The sequence below is a fragment of the Artibeus jamaicensis genome, unplaced genomic scaffold (genome assembly GCF_021234435.1).
Source record: "Artibeus jamaicensis isolate MK-2021 breed Jamaican fruit bat unplaced genomic scaffold, CSHL_Jam_final scaffold_1019, whole genome shotgun sequence".
Classification (NCBI taxonomy): domain Eukaryota; kingdom Metazoa; phylum Chordata; class Mammalia; order Chiroptera; family Phyllostomidae; genus Artibeus; species Artibeus jamaicensis.
The window spans coordinates 15472707-15491382 of record NW_026522025.1 but is presented as its reverse complement, the minus strand read 5'-3'; the positions used below and the strand labels follow the sequence as shown (position 1 = coordinate 15491382).

The 18676-nt window shown below is 35.2% G+C and overlaps 1 protein-coding gene across 1 annotated transcript in view; it reads left to right on the top strand.

Moving 5' to 3' along the window:
* DNAI4 (dynein axonemal intermediate chain 4) overlaps positions 1–18676 on the top strand; it is a 70273-nt gene that overhangs the window by 33508 nt on the left and 18089 nt on the right. Inside the window, exons 6-13 of the mRNA XM_053655444.1 lie at positions 88–227; positions 3122–3277; positions 7576–7770; positions 8702–8907; positions 10143–10229; positions 13454–13605; positions 16732–16889; positions 17690–17811. Of these exons, the coding sequence (XP_053511419.1) occupies positions 88–227; positions 3122–3277; positions 7576–7770; positions 8702–8907; positions 10143–10229; positions 13454–13605; positions 16732–16889; positions 17690–17811 (1216 nt within the window). The remainder of the gene's footprint in view (positions 1–87; positions 228–3121; positions 3278–7575; positions 7771–8701; positions 8908–10142; positions 10230–13453; positions 13606–16731; positions 16890–17689; positions 17812–18676) is intronic.

Sequence of the window (18676 nt, the reverse complement as noted above, 5' to 3'; positions counted from 1 at the left end):
TAGGAAGGTGATTTAAAGAAAATATATAATATAAAGCGGTGGTAATAATTAATTTTTATTAATGAGTTGAATATCCTTTCTTTATAGCCAGAGAAATAAGGATTATGAGAACCTATGTAGAAATAGATTAGGCAATGACTTATATGTTGAAAGAATGATGCAGACTATTAATGGAGCACCAAAGAATAAAGATGTACAATGTGACAAAATTATAAAAGAAGACAAAGGTAATTTATGTTTTATTCTGCTTGATAAACTATCATGTTTTAATATGCATTCTTTCAGTCTGTCGATTAACAAGTACATGTTAAAATATATTAGGCAAAAATAGCAATAATTTGTCCAATTCCCAACAGTAACTGGGTACTGTGATATATGACTTTCAGAATTTGACCAATAAGTTAACAAGTAATAAATATAGATATAGGAGATTTGAGTAACACAATTATCATTGTTGATTTTTATATAAACTATATCATATAACTTTGTACTCTTCAAATGTTTATGATACTTTACAGAAACTAATTGCGTCTGTCACCAAAAAATAGCAACTGCAACTACAGTAATACCATTTAAAATGTGCCAAACACTCAAACACCACATACATATGTGTTATATACTCTTCAGTGAGTGGTATATATTTCACAATAAAAATTTTATTAAAATAATAAAAGACAGTTTACACTAAGGAGTTTGAATACAGATCAAGTAAATGTTAAGGTTTTACAGATGTCTTCCTTCACTGATTTTGGATGAAAGTGAAAGAGATTTAGAAGTCAGAGATGGAAATCAAAATATTATCTTTATTACTGATAAAGTTAATTGAAAAATATAGTTTTAAATCTGAAGCTAAGTGGACTTGCTTCAAGGAATACTTACCTTCAGAGCAGAATTTACCAACAGTAATTGGCACAACTAGACCTCCTCCGTAGAGGTGAGAAGAGACCAGAATGCACGCTTTCTGCAAGTGCACAGACCTAACCGAAGAATCCAAAAGTGACTGAACTGTAATTCCTCTACACTCTTCTCTAGAATGGGTCACTTCTCTTTCCGTGGCAATAAGTAAATAAGAAACATGGGCCAGAAGTGTTAATTTAGCTGAAGTTTCCTCTGTACAGGTTCATAAAAAGTGAGGAAAAATTCTCTCACCTAACAGTATATATATGGTAATTTATGATTAAAGGGGCATTATAGATAAATAGATAATATAACAAATGTATTAGTGTTTCTGGCTAAGTTTTGAAAATATAGTTAAATCTTACAACTTTGTAGGTTTCATAAAACCACTTTGTCTTCTAAATATGTTACACTACAATAAAAAGTTTTAAGTAAAAGTTTATGTGTTATGATCTTGTTTTATTAAAATACATACATATTTGATGTATACAATACATTTGTATGTGAGTCTGGAAGGACATATACCAGAATGTTAGCAGTTATTATCTCTGGGTGATAGACATACAAGTCATATTTACCTTCCTTTTTTTTTTTTTACAGTAACCATATCTTTTTACTCAGTTAAAAAGTAAAAGTAGTTTTCTGTAAATGTGATATAGCCAATTGCTATTCTTTTATAGTCTGATTTAAACTGCTAATAAGAGACAATATTTTTATTATTGTAAAGACTATTTAGACTCAAAAAGTGCTTAAAACACAGGTATAGATGGGAATACTTTTTCTGATACTAGTTAACATAGCTCTCTTTAATAGTTTCTAACACTGTAAGTTTCTAACATTGGAAGTTTATAATCATTTGTTATTTATTATTTTATCTTGTAGATGATATTATGGTATGTGGTTTGAAATTTTTCTATTTTTTAGATTAATTTACTCAAATGAACTAATGTAAAATTACCAAAAGTAAAATTACCAATGTTATTATCTTCAAAGAAACAATTGTAAATCACTCTAACACTTTAAATATCTTTATATAACATGCATATTTGTTTATGTAGCAATTATTTTATTAGCAGCTATGTAACAATATATGTATAACATGTACAATCTAATAGACTTTCAGTTAAGGGAAGAAAAACAGGTTAGGCAATTCAATATTCAAAGACAACTTCTTTCTATGGTCTTGTACTGTATGAACATGGAAATTATACCCTTTTCATTTCAGCAAAATATACTGAGTATTTATTCTGTGTATGATTTTGCTAGATACTATTAAAATAAGTTCAAAAGATAGAAATGTTGTTACAAAATGTGAGCTAACACTCCTACTAATTGAAAACATTGTTAAACATCATAGAGCCTTCATTTTACATTATGAAAATAAAGCTTCTAACAATGAAGTAGTTGCATGTGTTAGATCCAGATCCTGTTTTTATTTTCAGGGGAAAATTCTTTATGAAATCACTGTACTTTAATTGGAAGTTAGTAAGTTTAGCATGTGAGAATATATTGTTATATGGTCACTGATAAAATAATTGCTTCATAAGCCTTTCATTTTTATATTAGCAGTGAAGGGTTGGGAGCATTTTTTGGAGGCATTGTAATATTTGCTCATTTGAATAAATAAGATAAACAAAAAAATTTAAATAGAAGTTGAAAGCCATACTACTTTCTCAGTTTTCTGAGATTAGAGTCTGTCATTTTCCCAATATGTACAATCTTTTCATGTAAGTATATAGGATTTTTTTTGATAAAATGGAATTGGATGATTACAAATAAAAAGTTCTGTAGACTGTAACATGTTGTTATATGTTAACCATAGTGAAGACACTTTAAAATCTTGTTATAACATGATTGTCTGGGCCTGTTATACATGATTGTATGGCAGTCCATACCCACTGACAGCCTCATGAGGCCATGCTGCACCAGGCTGGGGTAAGGGAGGAAGTGTAAGGGTCAGAGAGGATGGAGAGGGTAATTTGGAGCTATCACTAAAGTATTTGTTGCTGCTAAAAGTATGAAGGGTAAGGATCTCTTAAGGTATCTTAATAATTTATTTCTTTTTTATTTTTATCTACTTCCTGCCATTGTGGTTAAACAGTAGTACTTTTAGACAGTAGATATTTTAGACAGTATATATTCTTATCTTAGATTTTGCTATGATAACTTATAAGCTACAAATTAGAATTTGGTTTATAGTAATTTTTACCTTTCTGTCTCTTAGGCATAATGTCTACTGCTTGGGATTTGTATGATTCTTATAATGCTTTAGAGCTTTTATCTGCACAAGTAAAACACTCTGTAGTTGATTTAAGTACTAAAGCAAGTGTACCTCCTAAAGATCAAGACCAAAGAGGGCCAGGAAGTACTATAGAAAAAAGTAAGTGTTTAGTTTTTTGAATGATGTTTTCACATGGCATTTTTTTTTTTTGGCTTGGTGCCACTGTTACAGATGTTTCCCATTGCCCCCAGCTCCTACTTTGTTGTCTGTGTCCATAGGCTATGCAGATATGCATATGCATTTTTTGTCTAATCTTTTTCAGTCCCTCCCACTCCCTCCCCTCTGAGGGGAGTTAATTATCCCTTTATCAGATGTCATTGGTGAATATGTTTTCTCCTATGATGGGTTCCCTCTACATTTTGTTGATGGTTTATTTTTCTGTGAAAAAGCTTTTTAGTCATGAAACCATAAAAATTCTGGAAGAAAACATAGGCAGTAAAATCTCAGGCATCTTGCATAGCAATTTTTTTTGCTGATGTATCCCCTACGGGAAGAGAGACAAAGGAAAAATGACATTTTCAATAAATTCTTATTTTAAGGAGTTACAATATTTTCTTTCTGGTAGACAATGAAAAGTGTTTTTGTGTCTATATTCACGAGGGATAATGGTCTGTATCTTTTTTTGTACCTTCTTTGTCTGGTTTTTGGAAAACACACTAATTTCTCTTTTTAAAAATGTTAACTTTACTGACTAGGATATAGTCTATCATGGTATTTGTTCCCAGTACACTTGAAAAGAATATGTATTTGACGTTCATTGGATGTCAAGATGTTTTGGTTGGTGTTGTTGAGTTCTTTTGTATCCTTGCTGATTTTCTATCTAGTTATTCTATCAAATCTTGGATTCGTCTCTTTCTTCTTTCAGTTCTATCAGTTTTTGCTTTACATAGTTTACAGCCTTATTTTCTTACTTTATAAACATTTAGGATTACTACATCTTCTTGGTGCAATTATTACATAAAGCTGCTGTATGACTCTGGTAATTTTTTTTACTCTGAAGCCAGATTTATCTGATTTTTATGTGGGCACTTCTGTTTACCTTTTCTTGCTTGCCTAATATATCTTTTTTTCACCATTTTACTTTAAACTTACATATATTGTATATTTCAAATAGGTTTCTTATGGACATTGCATATTTGGGTCATGATTTTAATCTATGTCAGTTTCTGACTTTAATGGACATATTTAGACTATTTGTATTTAACATAACCATAGATACAGTAAGGCTCCAGTCTGCCAATATTTGTTTTCTATTTGTTCTGTCTGGTTTTGTTTCTCTCTTTTCCCCCATCATTTATGTTGGTAATTCAAACATTTTATTTTACAATTCCACTTTAATTTATTTAATTATAATGTTTTTGAGTTTTGTCTAGTTTTTTTAGTGTTGCTTTATATATGGTATTATACATACATAGCATCATAATCCACTGGTTTTGACATTTTGCTCGTTAAAGTATAGAAATCTTACCCACCTTTGTATCCTTTTACTCTTCCCTATTTGTATGTTTCCTATAAATATCTAGTAGAAATATTTTTACATTTAGAACTACATCAGTGTAGTTGACACTATCAACCACCAAACATAGTTAAGAAACCTCAAGAGAAGGAGAGTGTATTGTATTTATCCACATTTACCTGTTCTGTTTTCCCTTTGATGTTTCAGTATTCCTTCTTTTATTATTTCCTTTCTGTTCAGAGAACTTCCTGTAGCCATTCTTAGGGAAGATCTGCCAGCAGCAAATTCTCTTAATATTCCTTTATCTGGTAATACTCTGGTTTTCCCTTTCATCTCATTGAATACGTCAGAGGGTATAAAAGTCTGGGTTGAACAGTTTTTTTCTTTCAACACTCAAATAGTCTGTGTTACTTCTTTCTGGCTTCCATGAGTTCTGGTGAGAACTCTGCTGTTATTCAGTGCAGTTCCCCCTTAGATAAGGTGTCATTTCTTTCTCACTGCTTCCTTGATTTTTTGTTTTTGTTTTCTCTTTCCAGAACTTTGAGTTTAATGTGTCTTAGTGTGACTTTTTTGTATTTATCTTCTTTTCAGTTTACTTAGTTTCTTGAATCTGTATGTCATTCTTCTTTGCCAAATTTTGGAAATTTTCAGCTATTATTTCTTCACATACTTTTCAGTCCCTTCCTTTTTCTTCTCTCCTTCTGGCATGCTAGTGATCCGAATGTTATTTAGTTTGTTTGTTTGTTTCTCTGAGGTTCTGTTCATTTTTTTTCAGACACTTTTTCTTTCTGTTTTTTAGATAGGTAATTTCTCTTGTTTTCTCCTTAAGCTCACTGATTCTATTCTGCTGTCAGAACACCTATTTAATTTTAAAATTTTACTCATTGTCTTTTTCAGTTCTAAAACTTTCATTTGGTTCCTTTGTTGATTTACTAAGATGTTTTATTTCTTTTATGATATTTTCTATTATTTCATTTGTTTCAAGTGTGCTCATAAATACTTGTTAAAACATTTTTATGATGCCTGCTTTAAACTATCAGATAATTTAAACATCTGTCATCTTAATATTGCTGTGTATTGATTGTCCTTTTTTAAAATTTAAGCTGAAATTTTCTTGGTTTTTGGTATGATGAATGATGTTTAATTGTAACCTGGAGATGGGGCATTATGTTATGAAAGTCAGGATCTTCTTGACACTTTTCCTTAGCAGGCTTTATTTGACACTATTTTGACAAGGGGGAGAGGAGTTCACTACTTCATTGCTATCAGGCGAGGTTGAAGTCCATGTTTTCTACTTGGTCTGCAATGACATTAAGGGATGGGGTCTTCTCATTACAGCTGGGTGGAAGTGGGTGGGAATCTCTGGCTTCCATTGATAGCTCCATGATTGGGAGGAATAGGAGTCTCATTACTGTTCCATAAGAGGACTCACTTGACACCACAGAGTGAGAGTTGGCCTCATTACTGTTGAGCAGTGATTTAAGTTCTCATTTACCAGAGTAACTCTGACTATTCTAGTTAGGAGGAGGGTCACCTTGTTACTTCCAGGTGGGTGTGAAATTCCATGTTTCCCAATTGGTCATTATGTTTGATAGTCAGAAATGTCCTAGTTCTCCACTGAGCCTTGCCTCTCCTGGTACCCACTGTAAGACTGGGAGTTTGGGATACCTTGTTATAGCCTGGCACAGGTAGAAGTCTAGGATCCTCACTTGGCCTTTATGACATGGATATTTTTTCCTGTGGTGTTTGTCTGGAATAGAGTGGTTATACATAAAAGTTTTCTTTCTTGCAAGGTTGTCTTTTTCCTGGTCCTTTGGCTAGAAAGGGGAGGCTTCTTTCTAGACTTTTCTTTGTCTGCATCTATTTGTGTTTCCAAGTTTCTGTCTTCTTCAGCTCCATGTTTGGAATATATGTGGCAATAAGAAAATGCAGAGAATTCATAACTGTCATTTCTTGGGCCCCGGTGGTTCTAGTTGCTTTGTCTTCTTCCTAAGACTTTTAAAGCTTTCTTGTGTTGTTTATGTGTGTGTGTGCATGTTTCTTATGTCGGTCATATATACATATATTCCAGGGTTTTTAGATGTGTTTAGGAGGAGAAACAGGCAAAAATGTGTGTATGCCATCTTCATGGATGCAGGACTGCCCTTTATTTGGTTTTTAAAGTAAGAGTATGCTAAGTCATGTGGTACACATCCCAATTCCTGGAACCTGTAAATATATGACCTCACATGGCAAAAAAGACTTTCCAGATGTGATTGAATAAAGATCTTCAAAGGAGGAGATTATCTTGCATTATCTGCATGGGGCCTAGCTAATCACATGTGTACTTAAATGTGGAGGACCTATCCCAGCTGTTATCTGAGAGTGGTAATGCTGCTGACTTTGAAGATGGGGGAAGGGTGCGGGTGGCCTAGAAGCTGAAGATAAGGAAATGAACTCTCCTCTAGAGCCTCTGAAAAGGACCGTAACCCTATGGACTTCTTGGTTTTAGCCTAGTGAGACCTGCATCCAGACCTCCAACCTACAGTACTCTAAGTTAGTAAATTTGCATGTTTTTAATTCACTGTTTTTGATGATTTACTATAGCATCAATAAAAAATTAATGCAGTTGTATAATATTCCTATAAAGCAATAATCAGATCACACCTTCATCTGAAGACTCTTTAGCTTATTTTAATTGGAATGAATGTGTATAGAGATTAAAATTACCTTTTGAAAGAGAGTACATTTTTGAGTGGTTAGTAATTTCAAAATGAGATGATAAATGTATATCTTGCATGTGCTTGGTATATAAAAGATATTCAATAAATGCCTATCAAAGTTGCTGATGACTAGAAGAAACAAATAGTAATGACAAAATGTCATCTTTTAAATATTTAGAATGCATGAATTATCTAATATTATTTGTGTTATTTATCATTATTATGTTTGTATTTTGTAGATAGTGAAGCTAGTTCTATTATGGAAATAGAACATGTAATTCTGGCTAAAATGCATGATGATCAAGAAGACCACTCAGATGCAATATTAAAATCTGAAAAGTTTCAGCAGGACTTATTTTTCATGGAACGAGTTCTAATGGAAAATATATTTCAGCCCAAACTTGCAGCTTATCGGCAGCTTCCTATTTTAAAAGGTATCTAAAGAAATAATCACATTTAAACAAACTCAAATAATTTAAAAAATTTCTAAATGTAATCAACTGGGTTATCACTTATGAGAATATATATATGTTTATGTAGCTTTCAGCACTGTACGTGTAAGAGTAGAGTCCAGACTAGAGAGCCCACAGCAAGTCATAGTCCCTTAGATTCAGAACTTCATAAGCATCTCTGCCTCCCTTGTTCATGCATTAAATTATTCTCTCATATTCAACCTTCCTTTTCAATTGCCACTGATACTTCCTAGGTTCTGGTTTTCATTACCTCTCCTTAATTTTATTGCAGGTAAAATCTTTCCTGTTCTCATTGCTACAAATCTCATTTCATGTGTCCTCAGAATATTTTGAAGGATTTTAGAGATTATGTACTGCAACTTCTCAATATTTGAGTGAAGAAAATAAAGGCCATAGAAACTTTCCAAGCTTAAATAGTCTGTTGCAAAGCTTTGAGAAGGGACCCCTTTGAAAGTGTAGTATCTGCCACTACAGTGCCAAAAAAAATGTATACTGTTAATATTTCTCCCTCAGGGACTAGAGCCTTTTACTAGAACTTCAGGGATTACGGGATGCTGGCTCTGACCTGACACTAACTCCCAAAGACACAAAACATCACTGTGGTCCATGAGTCAGAGCGTGAGGACATACGGAGGTCAGGTGATCAGTGGAGCTTCAGCTCAGGCCCATCCCACAGTGAGTGACCTGAAAAGCTGCTGGCTTTGAGGGGGCCCCAGAACAAAAGAAGATTCTGCAACAGGCCAGGCAGCAATTCGTGGTCCTCCTCACCATGTGATCCAGCAGAGCCAGTGGTGCTTATAGTGTCAGTGGTAGAGGGAGATGCTGTTTGGAGCCTTTGGCAGGCCCCCACAGGTACGGAAGACAATAGTCTTGTTAACTGATCTAATTTCAGAACCAGAACCTGAAGAGCCTGAAGACTTTTCAGAAAGTGAAAAAATTGAAGAGATAGAAGAAGAGTTTAAGAAAGAAGAAGAAGAACTAGAAATAGATGAAGAACAATCAATAATACCAGCCAATTTGGAACGACTCTGGTCCTTTTCCTGTGACTTAACCAAAGGCCTTAATGTGAGCAGCCTTGCCTGGAATAAAACAAATCCAGTAAGTTATTGAATATTTTAATAATTTAATCTCCAGCATTTAAGGGCCTTTGTCAAATCTTTGAACCCCTAGTTTTAGAATGCCTGTAAAGCAAGTTTTTGTTTCACAGAGGGGGAAATGCAAATAGTTACAAAAAATGTTTTTCTCCTCTAATATAAAAATATTACCATTATTATTTTAGGAGATGTACTCAGGACATGACATTCTCTGAACCATATCAGAGACTGAGAAATGAACTAGAACATAGTATATTGTTGGTTTATTTTAACATTTACCAAACTCATGTATCCCAATTTGTATTCTCCTTAAGTTAATTATATTCAGAAGTTTATACATCATCCAGTAACAGTGAAAACATGCAAAATAATTTTGAGATTCCTTAAAATGCTATCACTATTAATAATAGCAGGTACTTAAATAGTACTTACTATGTACCAGGCATATGATAAGCATTTTACTTGTATTCGCACAAAAACTCTGCAAGGTAGGTATTAATTTCCCCATTATGTTGATGAGAAAATTGAAGTACAGAAAGGATAAACAACTTGCTTAAAGTTATGCAACACATGTGAAACAGCCAAGATTCAAACCCACACATCTGCCTCTAGGTCTCTTGCTCTTAACTACTATACTGCTAAAAATCATCTTTAGACAAATTAGATGAATCATCAAGCTGGGGAGTGGTATGTTTGCTTGTAAAAAAGAGATGATTATAGAGTCCCGAGACTTATTTTCTCCTGTGGTATAGAAACTGCCTCCGAAGACATGATTTTCAATTAGTTATTCCAAAATCCTTTCCTAAATGGCAGTACCTTTGGAATAAATATTTAGTGTATTTTAGAGTGATCAAAACTAATTTATATGTTTAAATTGTATTATGTTTAAGAATTAGCCTTATTATTTTATATTTACATCTTTTAAAATACTATGTGAAAATATGACAGTTGTTATGGTCATTAAAATAGAATGTCTATAATCATTTTTGTTGAAACCTAAACAGCATATAATTTAAATTATGTATATTATTTTTAATGAAATAAAATACTTCTAGTATGGATTTGTCTTTATAACACTATACTTGTTTGGGGGAATGGGGACAACTATGACTGAATAACAACAAAAAAAGGGAAACTGTGCTTGAGAACATCTTATAGATCATTTAAATGCATCTTTATACATTTGCAATATTAGTATATGACACTCTTTTATATTAAATATGTATTTCTGATTTTCAGGACCTTTTGGCTGTTGGCTATGGCCATTTTGGATTTAAAGAACAAAAAAAAGGATTGGCTTGCTGCTGGTCAATAAAGAATCCCATGGTAACCCAAACAGGAATAAGACCCATTTGTATTTAATTAAATGATGATACAATTATCATAAAATAGACAGCTGTATGTGATAATTAAACAAGGTCAAGACAATTTTTCAAGCAAGACATTTTTGGTTTAAATACATAACAATTAAAATTTATTCTTGTTGATATAAGATAAATTCACTTATAAATTCATTTCTACATATTTATAAATTCATTTAATAACTATTTTTGAGTATCTACTGTATGCTGTTAGATCTTTTTAAAAATATAATTTATTGATTATGCCATTACAGTTGTCCTATGTCCCCCCCTTCATTCCCCTCCACCCTGCACACCCCCTCCCCCACCATTACCCCCCCTTTTGTTTATGTCCATGTGTCACAAGTTCTTTAGATTCTATATTTCCCATACTATTCTTACCCTCCCCCGTCTATTTTCTACCTACCATCTATGCTACTTATTCTCTATACCTTCTCCCCCCTTCTCCTCCTCCCACTCCCCTGTTGCTAACCCTCCATGTGATCTCCATTTCTATGGTTCTGCTCCTGATCTAGCTGTCCTCTTAGTTTGCTTTTGTTTTAGGTGTGGTTCTTAATAACTGTGAGTTTGCTGTCCTTTCACTATTCATATTTTTTATCTTCTTTTTTCTTAGATAAGTCCCTTTAACATTTCATATAATAAGGGCTTGGTGATGATGAACTCCTTGAATTTGACCTTATCTGAGAAGCACTTTATCTGCCCTTCCATTGTAAATGAAAGCTTTGCTGGATAGATCAATCTTGGATGTAGGTGTTTGGATTTCATGACTGGGAATACTTTTTTCCAGCCCCTTCTTGCCTGCAAGGTCTCTTTTGAGAAATCTGCTGACAGTCTGATGGAAGCTCCTTTGTAGGTGACTGTCCCCTTATCTCTTGCTGCTTCTAGGATTCTCTCCTTCATTTTAATCTTGGCTAATGTAATTATGATGTGCCTTGGTGTATTCCTTCTTGGGTCCAACTTCTTTGGGACTCTCTGAGCTTCCTGGATTTCCTAGAAGTCTATTTCCTTTGCCAGATTGGGGAAGTTCTCCTTTTTTATTTGTTCAAATAAGGTTTCCACTGGTGGCTGTTCCTCTTCCCCTTCTGGTACCCCTATAATTCAGATGTTGGAATGTTTAAAGATGTCCTGAAGGTTCCTAAGCCTCTCCTCATTTTTTTGAATTCTTGTTTCTTCATCCTTTTCTGTTTGGTCATTTTTTTCTTCCTTCTGGTCCACTCCCTTGATTTGAGTTTCAGTTCCCTTTCCATCACTATTGGTTTCCTGTGCATTTCCCTTCAGTTCAATTAGTTTAGCCTTCATTTGTTCCTCTAATTTGTGACTAAAATTCACCAGTTCTGTGAGTATACTGATCACCAGTGTTTTGAACTGTGCATCTGATAGGTTGGCTATCTCTTGGTTGCTTAGAAGTATTGGCTGTGGGGCTTTGAGCTGTTCTTCTGCTTGAGCCATAATGTTTTGGTCTGTTCACGCCTATTAGTTATGAGGGGTGGTGTCTTAGGTGTTCACCAGGGTAGGGCGACCCAGGTCGCTGGTTTGCGATGCTGTATGTGGGGGCAAAATCAGAATGTGTTTGTTCTGCTCTCTCTCAGATTTCGGTCCCCTTGGCTACTTCATGCAAGCAAATTGGGCCCTTTTGGTGCTGGTTCCCAGGTGAATGGGCCTGTGCACCCTCCAGGACCCTGTGGGTCTCTCCAACAAACTCCCTGTGAGACTGGGAGCCTCTCCTGGCACCTTGACCCCCGAAAGTTTTCCCAGTTGGTGCTTTTAGGCTTTAATATCCATTGCTGGGGCCCTGGTTTGCACAGTCTGTCTCACTGCTTGCTCCTTTGCCTGGTTTATCTACGTGTGACTGTGTGACCACGGTCAGCTAGCTGCCTTGTGCCCTCACTGGGTCCACTGGTTGCCACTCCACACTTGGCATCCGCCAACCACTGCCTGCGCACCTGGGTTGGTCCAGCCACTTTTTTCTGCCGGGACCCCTCTCAGCCAGCCGCTGACTCCACCCCTCTTACCGATCTGGCTGAACAGTTCATTGTTGTCGGACTTTTGTACAGTTCGATTTTCTGTCTGTTTTGGTTGCATTTTTGGTACTAAAACTTTGTTGTCTTTAAACTTGGTTGTGCGAGGAGGTACAGTATTTTCACCTACGCCTCTGTCTTGGCTGGAAGTCTTGTATGCTGTTAGATCTGATGATCTAATTTTGAACCATTATTTTTTTAATCACTGCTAACTACAAAGAGTGAATTTGCAAATGAAAATACTTTGAAAATTATATTTAATTTAATACTGGATTGTTTCTTAATATATGAATAACTGTTTATCACCTTGTAAGATAGATTTCTGCTATTTTCAAGTGATATAAAAATAGATTACTATTACCATCGTATTGCCATAAAATTTTCAAAGAGAATAAATAAAAATCAGTCCTTTTTTTGCTAAACAGCCCTTGTCAATTTGTTAGCTTATCAGTTTGTATCTATTTTTAACTCAGAACAGAAACATAAGAAGAGAAACTTAGAAAAGGAACAGAAGAGCATACAAAAATAGAGTTTTTATAAATATTCCAAGTCTGTTGGGAAGATGGGTTTCTATAGCATGAAAGAAAGGAAGACGCAATTTTAAACATGTGGGAGGATTGTTGTAAGAGTCATTATCAGTAGATTGTCTTCTTTTCCATGTAGGGGATTAAAAACAAGAAAGCATTTAGATCAGACATTAAAACAAAACAGTAAAGCTTTGGACAGGGTTGAAGAGAGTACCTTAGAGAGTTTTGGAGCTTCTTCTATCTATTACTTAGAAATTATTAGATAATCCAAATGTCTGAAACAGATACTCAGAGATGGGAATATATGCTAGATAATCTCTTTGGAGTTCATTATTTGTTTCTTTAAGAAGGTAGACCTGTGATGATCATACAAATCCCATTGAAAGATTGCCAAAATATGATAAGTATTATAAAAGCCCATCTTGCATTTCTTAAAATTACTGAGCTCTGAGGATTCATCAAAGGAGAGGAAAGGAGGATTTTTTCACCACTGTACTGGAAGTTAGGAAGAGAAGATGAACCAAATGTAGACTAACTCTTACATCCCCGCTGCCACTAGGCTGTACTTCAGCCATCATCGTGCCCCACGTACTGTGGCCTACCAAGCCAAGTTTTAAATGTAATATAATACTTTTTTTATTTAGTGGCCAGAACGTATTTATCAGAGTCCATATGGAGTTACTGCTGTGGACTTTTCTATTGGAGCACCTAATCTTTTAGCAGTTGGCTATCACAATGGCACCATCGCAATTTACAATGTGCAGAGCAACAGCAATGCACCCGTCCTGGACAGCAGGTGAGAATGCAAGGATCAGGTAAATGTGTAAGGCATACTTACTGAGGGAGAGGGGAAACATTGCTCTAATGTTATTTGGTTTTGAATGAATGTATATGTTGTTATTGAGAATTGATGCCATTATTTTTCTAATTTCATACATTTCATAATTTTTCATAGTGTCTCTCCAGCTGAATGCTTTGTCCTAATTTCTCCTTCATCTTTTTCTCTGCCCGCCTCACCAACAGACTCCCTTTGGCTTGACAGTTTATACTTACTCTTTTTTAAAAAATATTTTTCCCAGTTTTATTGAGGTATAAGTAGAAAAATTGCATATATTTAGGTTGCACAATGTGATTTGTAAAGGTATATAATGTGATGATTGAATATATGTGTATGTTGTGAAATCATGACCACAGTCAAATTAATTAACACATCCACCACCTCACAGAGGCGCTTTGTGTGTTTGTGTGTGTGTGATAAGAACACTTACGGTCCACTTTCTGTGCAAACTTCAAGTATACAGTACAGTGTCATTAGGTACAATCACCATGCTGTCCATTAGATCTCCAGCAGTTACTCATCTTATTGCTGAAAGTCTGTGCTCTTGACTCCTGTGGTGTCACCTCCTGAAGGAAACATTCCCATTTCTTTGCTTTGTGCATCCTATACACACCTTTATCACAGCACATGCTGTACAGAAATCATTTACATATACATCATTTTCCGGAGGGGGCTGTAAGCCCTTTGAGGGCAAGAATTAAGTCTTACTTTTTGCATGCTCTGTATATGTGTCACATGATATTAGATAGGTAACAGAATGACAGTAAGTGTTTAAGAATGAAGGAATGAAATAAATGTAAACACACAATACAATATACATATAATGTATTATAGAATTATACATTTGAAGCATATAATTTTATTAACCAATGTCACCTTCATGAATTTAATATTTGAAAAAGAGATGAAATTTTTAAAAGAAAAAAGAGTGAGTCATACTGAGAAAATAAAAAAATGAAAGGGGAAATATACTGAATATGTTAGGTTTTTATAATAAACCAAATATCAATGGGACAACAAAGAGATAGAATATTCATGTTAGTGTTTGAGTGAACTTGGCTGACTCAGTGGAAATAAGCATTAAAGAAGGAGCTCCTAAACTGAAGTTTGAAATTGTTTGAATAGTTTTGTAAGTGCTGGTGTCCTTTCTGTTTATTTCCAGGAAGAGCATCCAAAAGTCTTACCAAATAATCAGAGATAGCTATGATGTTCAAAAGATTCAGAATTATTATTTTGGAGATTTTGTATAAAAATAATTAAGGGGTTCACTAGTAGTAACAGAGCGACCCATTAATCTGATAGAAAAACAGTCATTAATCTGACATTCACTGAGAAGTGAATAAAATTAAAACAACTTATCCATTGAAGCTATGAAAAAGATAAAGATCCTTGTATATATATTCAGTATGTCTAAAATAAACTAAATTTAGACAACCAGGAAAAAATAAAAGGAACAGAGTAAATGAAATAGGTTTTGGGAAGAAATAAGTTGCTTTTGTTATGACAGCCAACATAATTAAAGGCAGTAAAAATTTTTTTTTAAGAAATGAGAAAAACTATGTCCCCCAGAGCAAAGGACATGAAGGAAAGAATAAACAAATGAGATCTCATGAAAATTAAAAGCTTTTGCATGGCTAAAAAAAACAGTATTAAAATAAAAAGAGATCCAACTGTATGGGAAAAGATATTTGCCAATGATACCTCAGACAAGGGTTTAATCTCCAAAATATACAAAGAACTTACATGACTCCACTCTAAGAAGGCAAGCAACTCAATTGAAAAGTGGGCAAAGGACTTGAACAGACATTTCTCCAAGGAGGACATACAGAAGATCCAGGGACACATGAAAAGATGCTCAATATCACTAGCTATCAGAGAGATGCAAATTAAAACCACAATGAAGGGGAAAAAGGGGGAGGGATTTTGAGGAACAAGTATGAAAGACACAGAGATGAGGACTGGGGCGGGGGGGAGGAATGGGAGGGAGGGGGAAGACCGGGCGGGGGGGTGGGGTGGGATGGGAGAAATAGATAAAAAAAAAATGTACTTGAAAAGTAACTAAATAAAATTTAATATTAAAAATAAATAAATAAATAAAAATAAAAAAAATAAAACCACAATGAGATACCACTTTACACCGCTCAGAATGGCCATCATAAACAAAGCAACAAACAACAAGTGTTGGAGAGGTTGTGGAGAAAAGGGGACCCTAATCCACTATTGGTGGGATTGAAGACTGGTACAACCATTGTGGGAAACTGTATGGAATTTTCTAAAAAAACTAAAAATGGACCTGCCTTTTGACCCAGCAATTCCACTGCTGGGATTATATCCTAAAACATCAATATCAAAGAACCTATGCACCACAATGTTCATAGCAGCACAATTTACAATAGCCAAGAGTTGGAAGCAACCTAGGTGCCCATCAGTAAATGAATGGATCCAAAAATTGTGGTACATATACACAATGGAATTCTATGCTGCAGAGAGAAAGAAGGAGCTACTACCATTTGCAACAACATGGATGGAACTGGAAAGCATTATGCTGAGTGAAATAGGCCAGGTGCTGAAAGACAAATACCATATGATCTCACCTTTGACAGGAAGCTAAACAACAAAACAAACAAGCAAGCAAAATAAAAACAAAGACACTGAAATAGAGAATAGGTGGACAGCGACCAGAGAGGAGAGGGGAGGGAATTTCAGGGGAAGAAGGGGAAGGATTTACAGGAACTAGTATAAAGGAGACATGGACAACAACTAAGGGGGGTGGAATTGGGAGGGAGGTGGGGAGCACTGGGGGAGGGTGGGCTGGGATGGGAGTATAAGACAGAAAACTTTACTTGAACAATAATTAAATAAATTTTTAAAAATAAGTTAGAAAAACAACAGTAAATATTGTGTCAAAGTTATCATTTTTTCTGTTTTTCAAAATATTTAAGGTTAAAGTCTAGTTTTGAACAATGAAGGCATCATTGTATGAGTAGGTCATGGTGTTCTCCAGAGCTATCCTTATCACTTGTACTGCAAGTTTTTAAAAAAATATTATAATGACCCTATATTTAGTGCTTTTCCCCATTTCAGTGAGTCCCCTCAGAAACATCTGGGGCCTGTGTGGCAACTACAGTGGATAGAACAAGACCGAGGGACAACAGGCGATGACAAGAGAGAAATACTGGTTTCTATAGCTGCAGACGGGAGAATCTCCAAGTGGGTTATACGGAAAGGACTGGACTGCCATGGTAAAAAGTACACGAAAGATGTCTATATTTCAAGTGTTCTTTCTCTCGTTGTGTGCTGGATTGAAAAGCCCCGGTAAGCCACGTGTAAGACGTGGCAAATTTTGGTTTTACTAAATAAGGAAACAAAAGAAAACTGGGCTTGGTCATTGTTTTTCTAAGCATCTAGTTCTGGTATTTGCTAATTTTAATCAAATCACATGCAAACGATGGCAGAAATCATTATTTGCACATGAGATATTTATCTACAGCACTTTCTCATGTGGTAAATAAGATACATATTTTTTTCTCTTACCCTCCTAAAATAATTTTAATAATCAAAGTGGTTTGGGGACAATTTAGAATTTCAGTTGAAACTAGTAACACTCTCAAACACTATTATATTTGGATACTGACTTTTCCAAGGCAGAAAGCCTTTCCCCCTGTTCTCTCCATCTTTTTTCCCTGCCCTGCATCATTTAAAAAGGTAGTTCAGGACCCCTGACAGTTGTCTCTATGATTGCCTGGAACCATGGCACAGATGTAGCAGAAACAAGGTACATGTGTGCAGTCACATGGCAGTTGATTTTCTTTCCCTGGTAGGTACATGGTCCACTCACCATCCTAAATTCTTCTAACTGCTAAAACGTCCTGGTCCCAGAGGAAACACTTAGAAACCTTCTATTTTCAGAGGCATGAAAAAACAGACCTAATGACGAAATCACACCGTTTCCCCATGAAGTAAATAAAAACCTGTACACCTCCATAATTTGAAAACCTTGGGGAGCCTAAGAAATGTAATGGTTTTTTTCCTTTAAATAAAGATTTGATGCGTTTGAAGCGAACTACTTTTGGCAGCAGCAAAAGAGGAGGGGAAAAGGAAAAGAAAGGCGAAGCTTTGATATCTCGACAGGCTCCTGGAATGTGTTTTGCTTTTCATCCCAAGGTAAATTATTTCAATCTTTTATTTGCTGTTGCATGTAACAACCTCCAATAACTAAAGTGTATGAAGATATAAAGCAAGATAAAATGTTAGCATGTTACCATGATTAACATTGTATCTTGTAAATAAAAAAATAACAACAAACATAGCTGCCAGCTGAAGGTAGAGTGGCACATTCCAGTTGACATTACTGAGTCTTTATCTGCTTTCCAGAGGAAAAGTCTGTATTTCTAGGAACCGTGGCAGGATCCTCTTTACAACTGCATGTTTAACTGGAATGCTTCTCCTTGCCCTTGTGTGCTCTGCTGCTCTGTGATACTGACAAGAACCAAATGTACTATGTAGTCCTCTGTATCCTCAGCGTGGGTGGGGACATATTTCTGGGGATCAGGAAGGCCACTTAAGTTCATGCTTATTGAGACAAGAATCAAATCAAAGCATAGTTCATGAAGTTCTACTTATTCAAGTTTCTCTTATCTGAAGATTCTTTGGAGTCAGAAAATCCAGCCATCATGACACAATTCTAAGAAAACATAGCCTTATGTTTTCTGATAATTATGCAAAGCAACATCTGCACTCCTGACCTGTTCTATCCTATCATCCAAGTGATGTTTAAGTCTTATTGTGCCACTCCTTCCACTCCAAGCTTACTACTTGTTACTGCAGCTCAGGCGTTTATTATGTTTCACTTTTCTACACTGCTGCCGTACTCTAACTGCCTTCGTTTTTAAATTCTTGTAATCTACTCTTCATCTGGACTCTTGAACAGTAGTTTTCAATGTGGGCAGGGCAGTGAGTATTTTCCCACCACAGGACATTTCCCAACGTCTTAACGTATATTTAGTTGTTGCAGCTTTAGGAGGTGGGC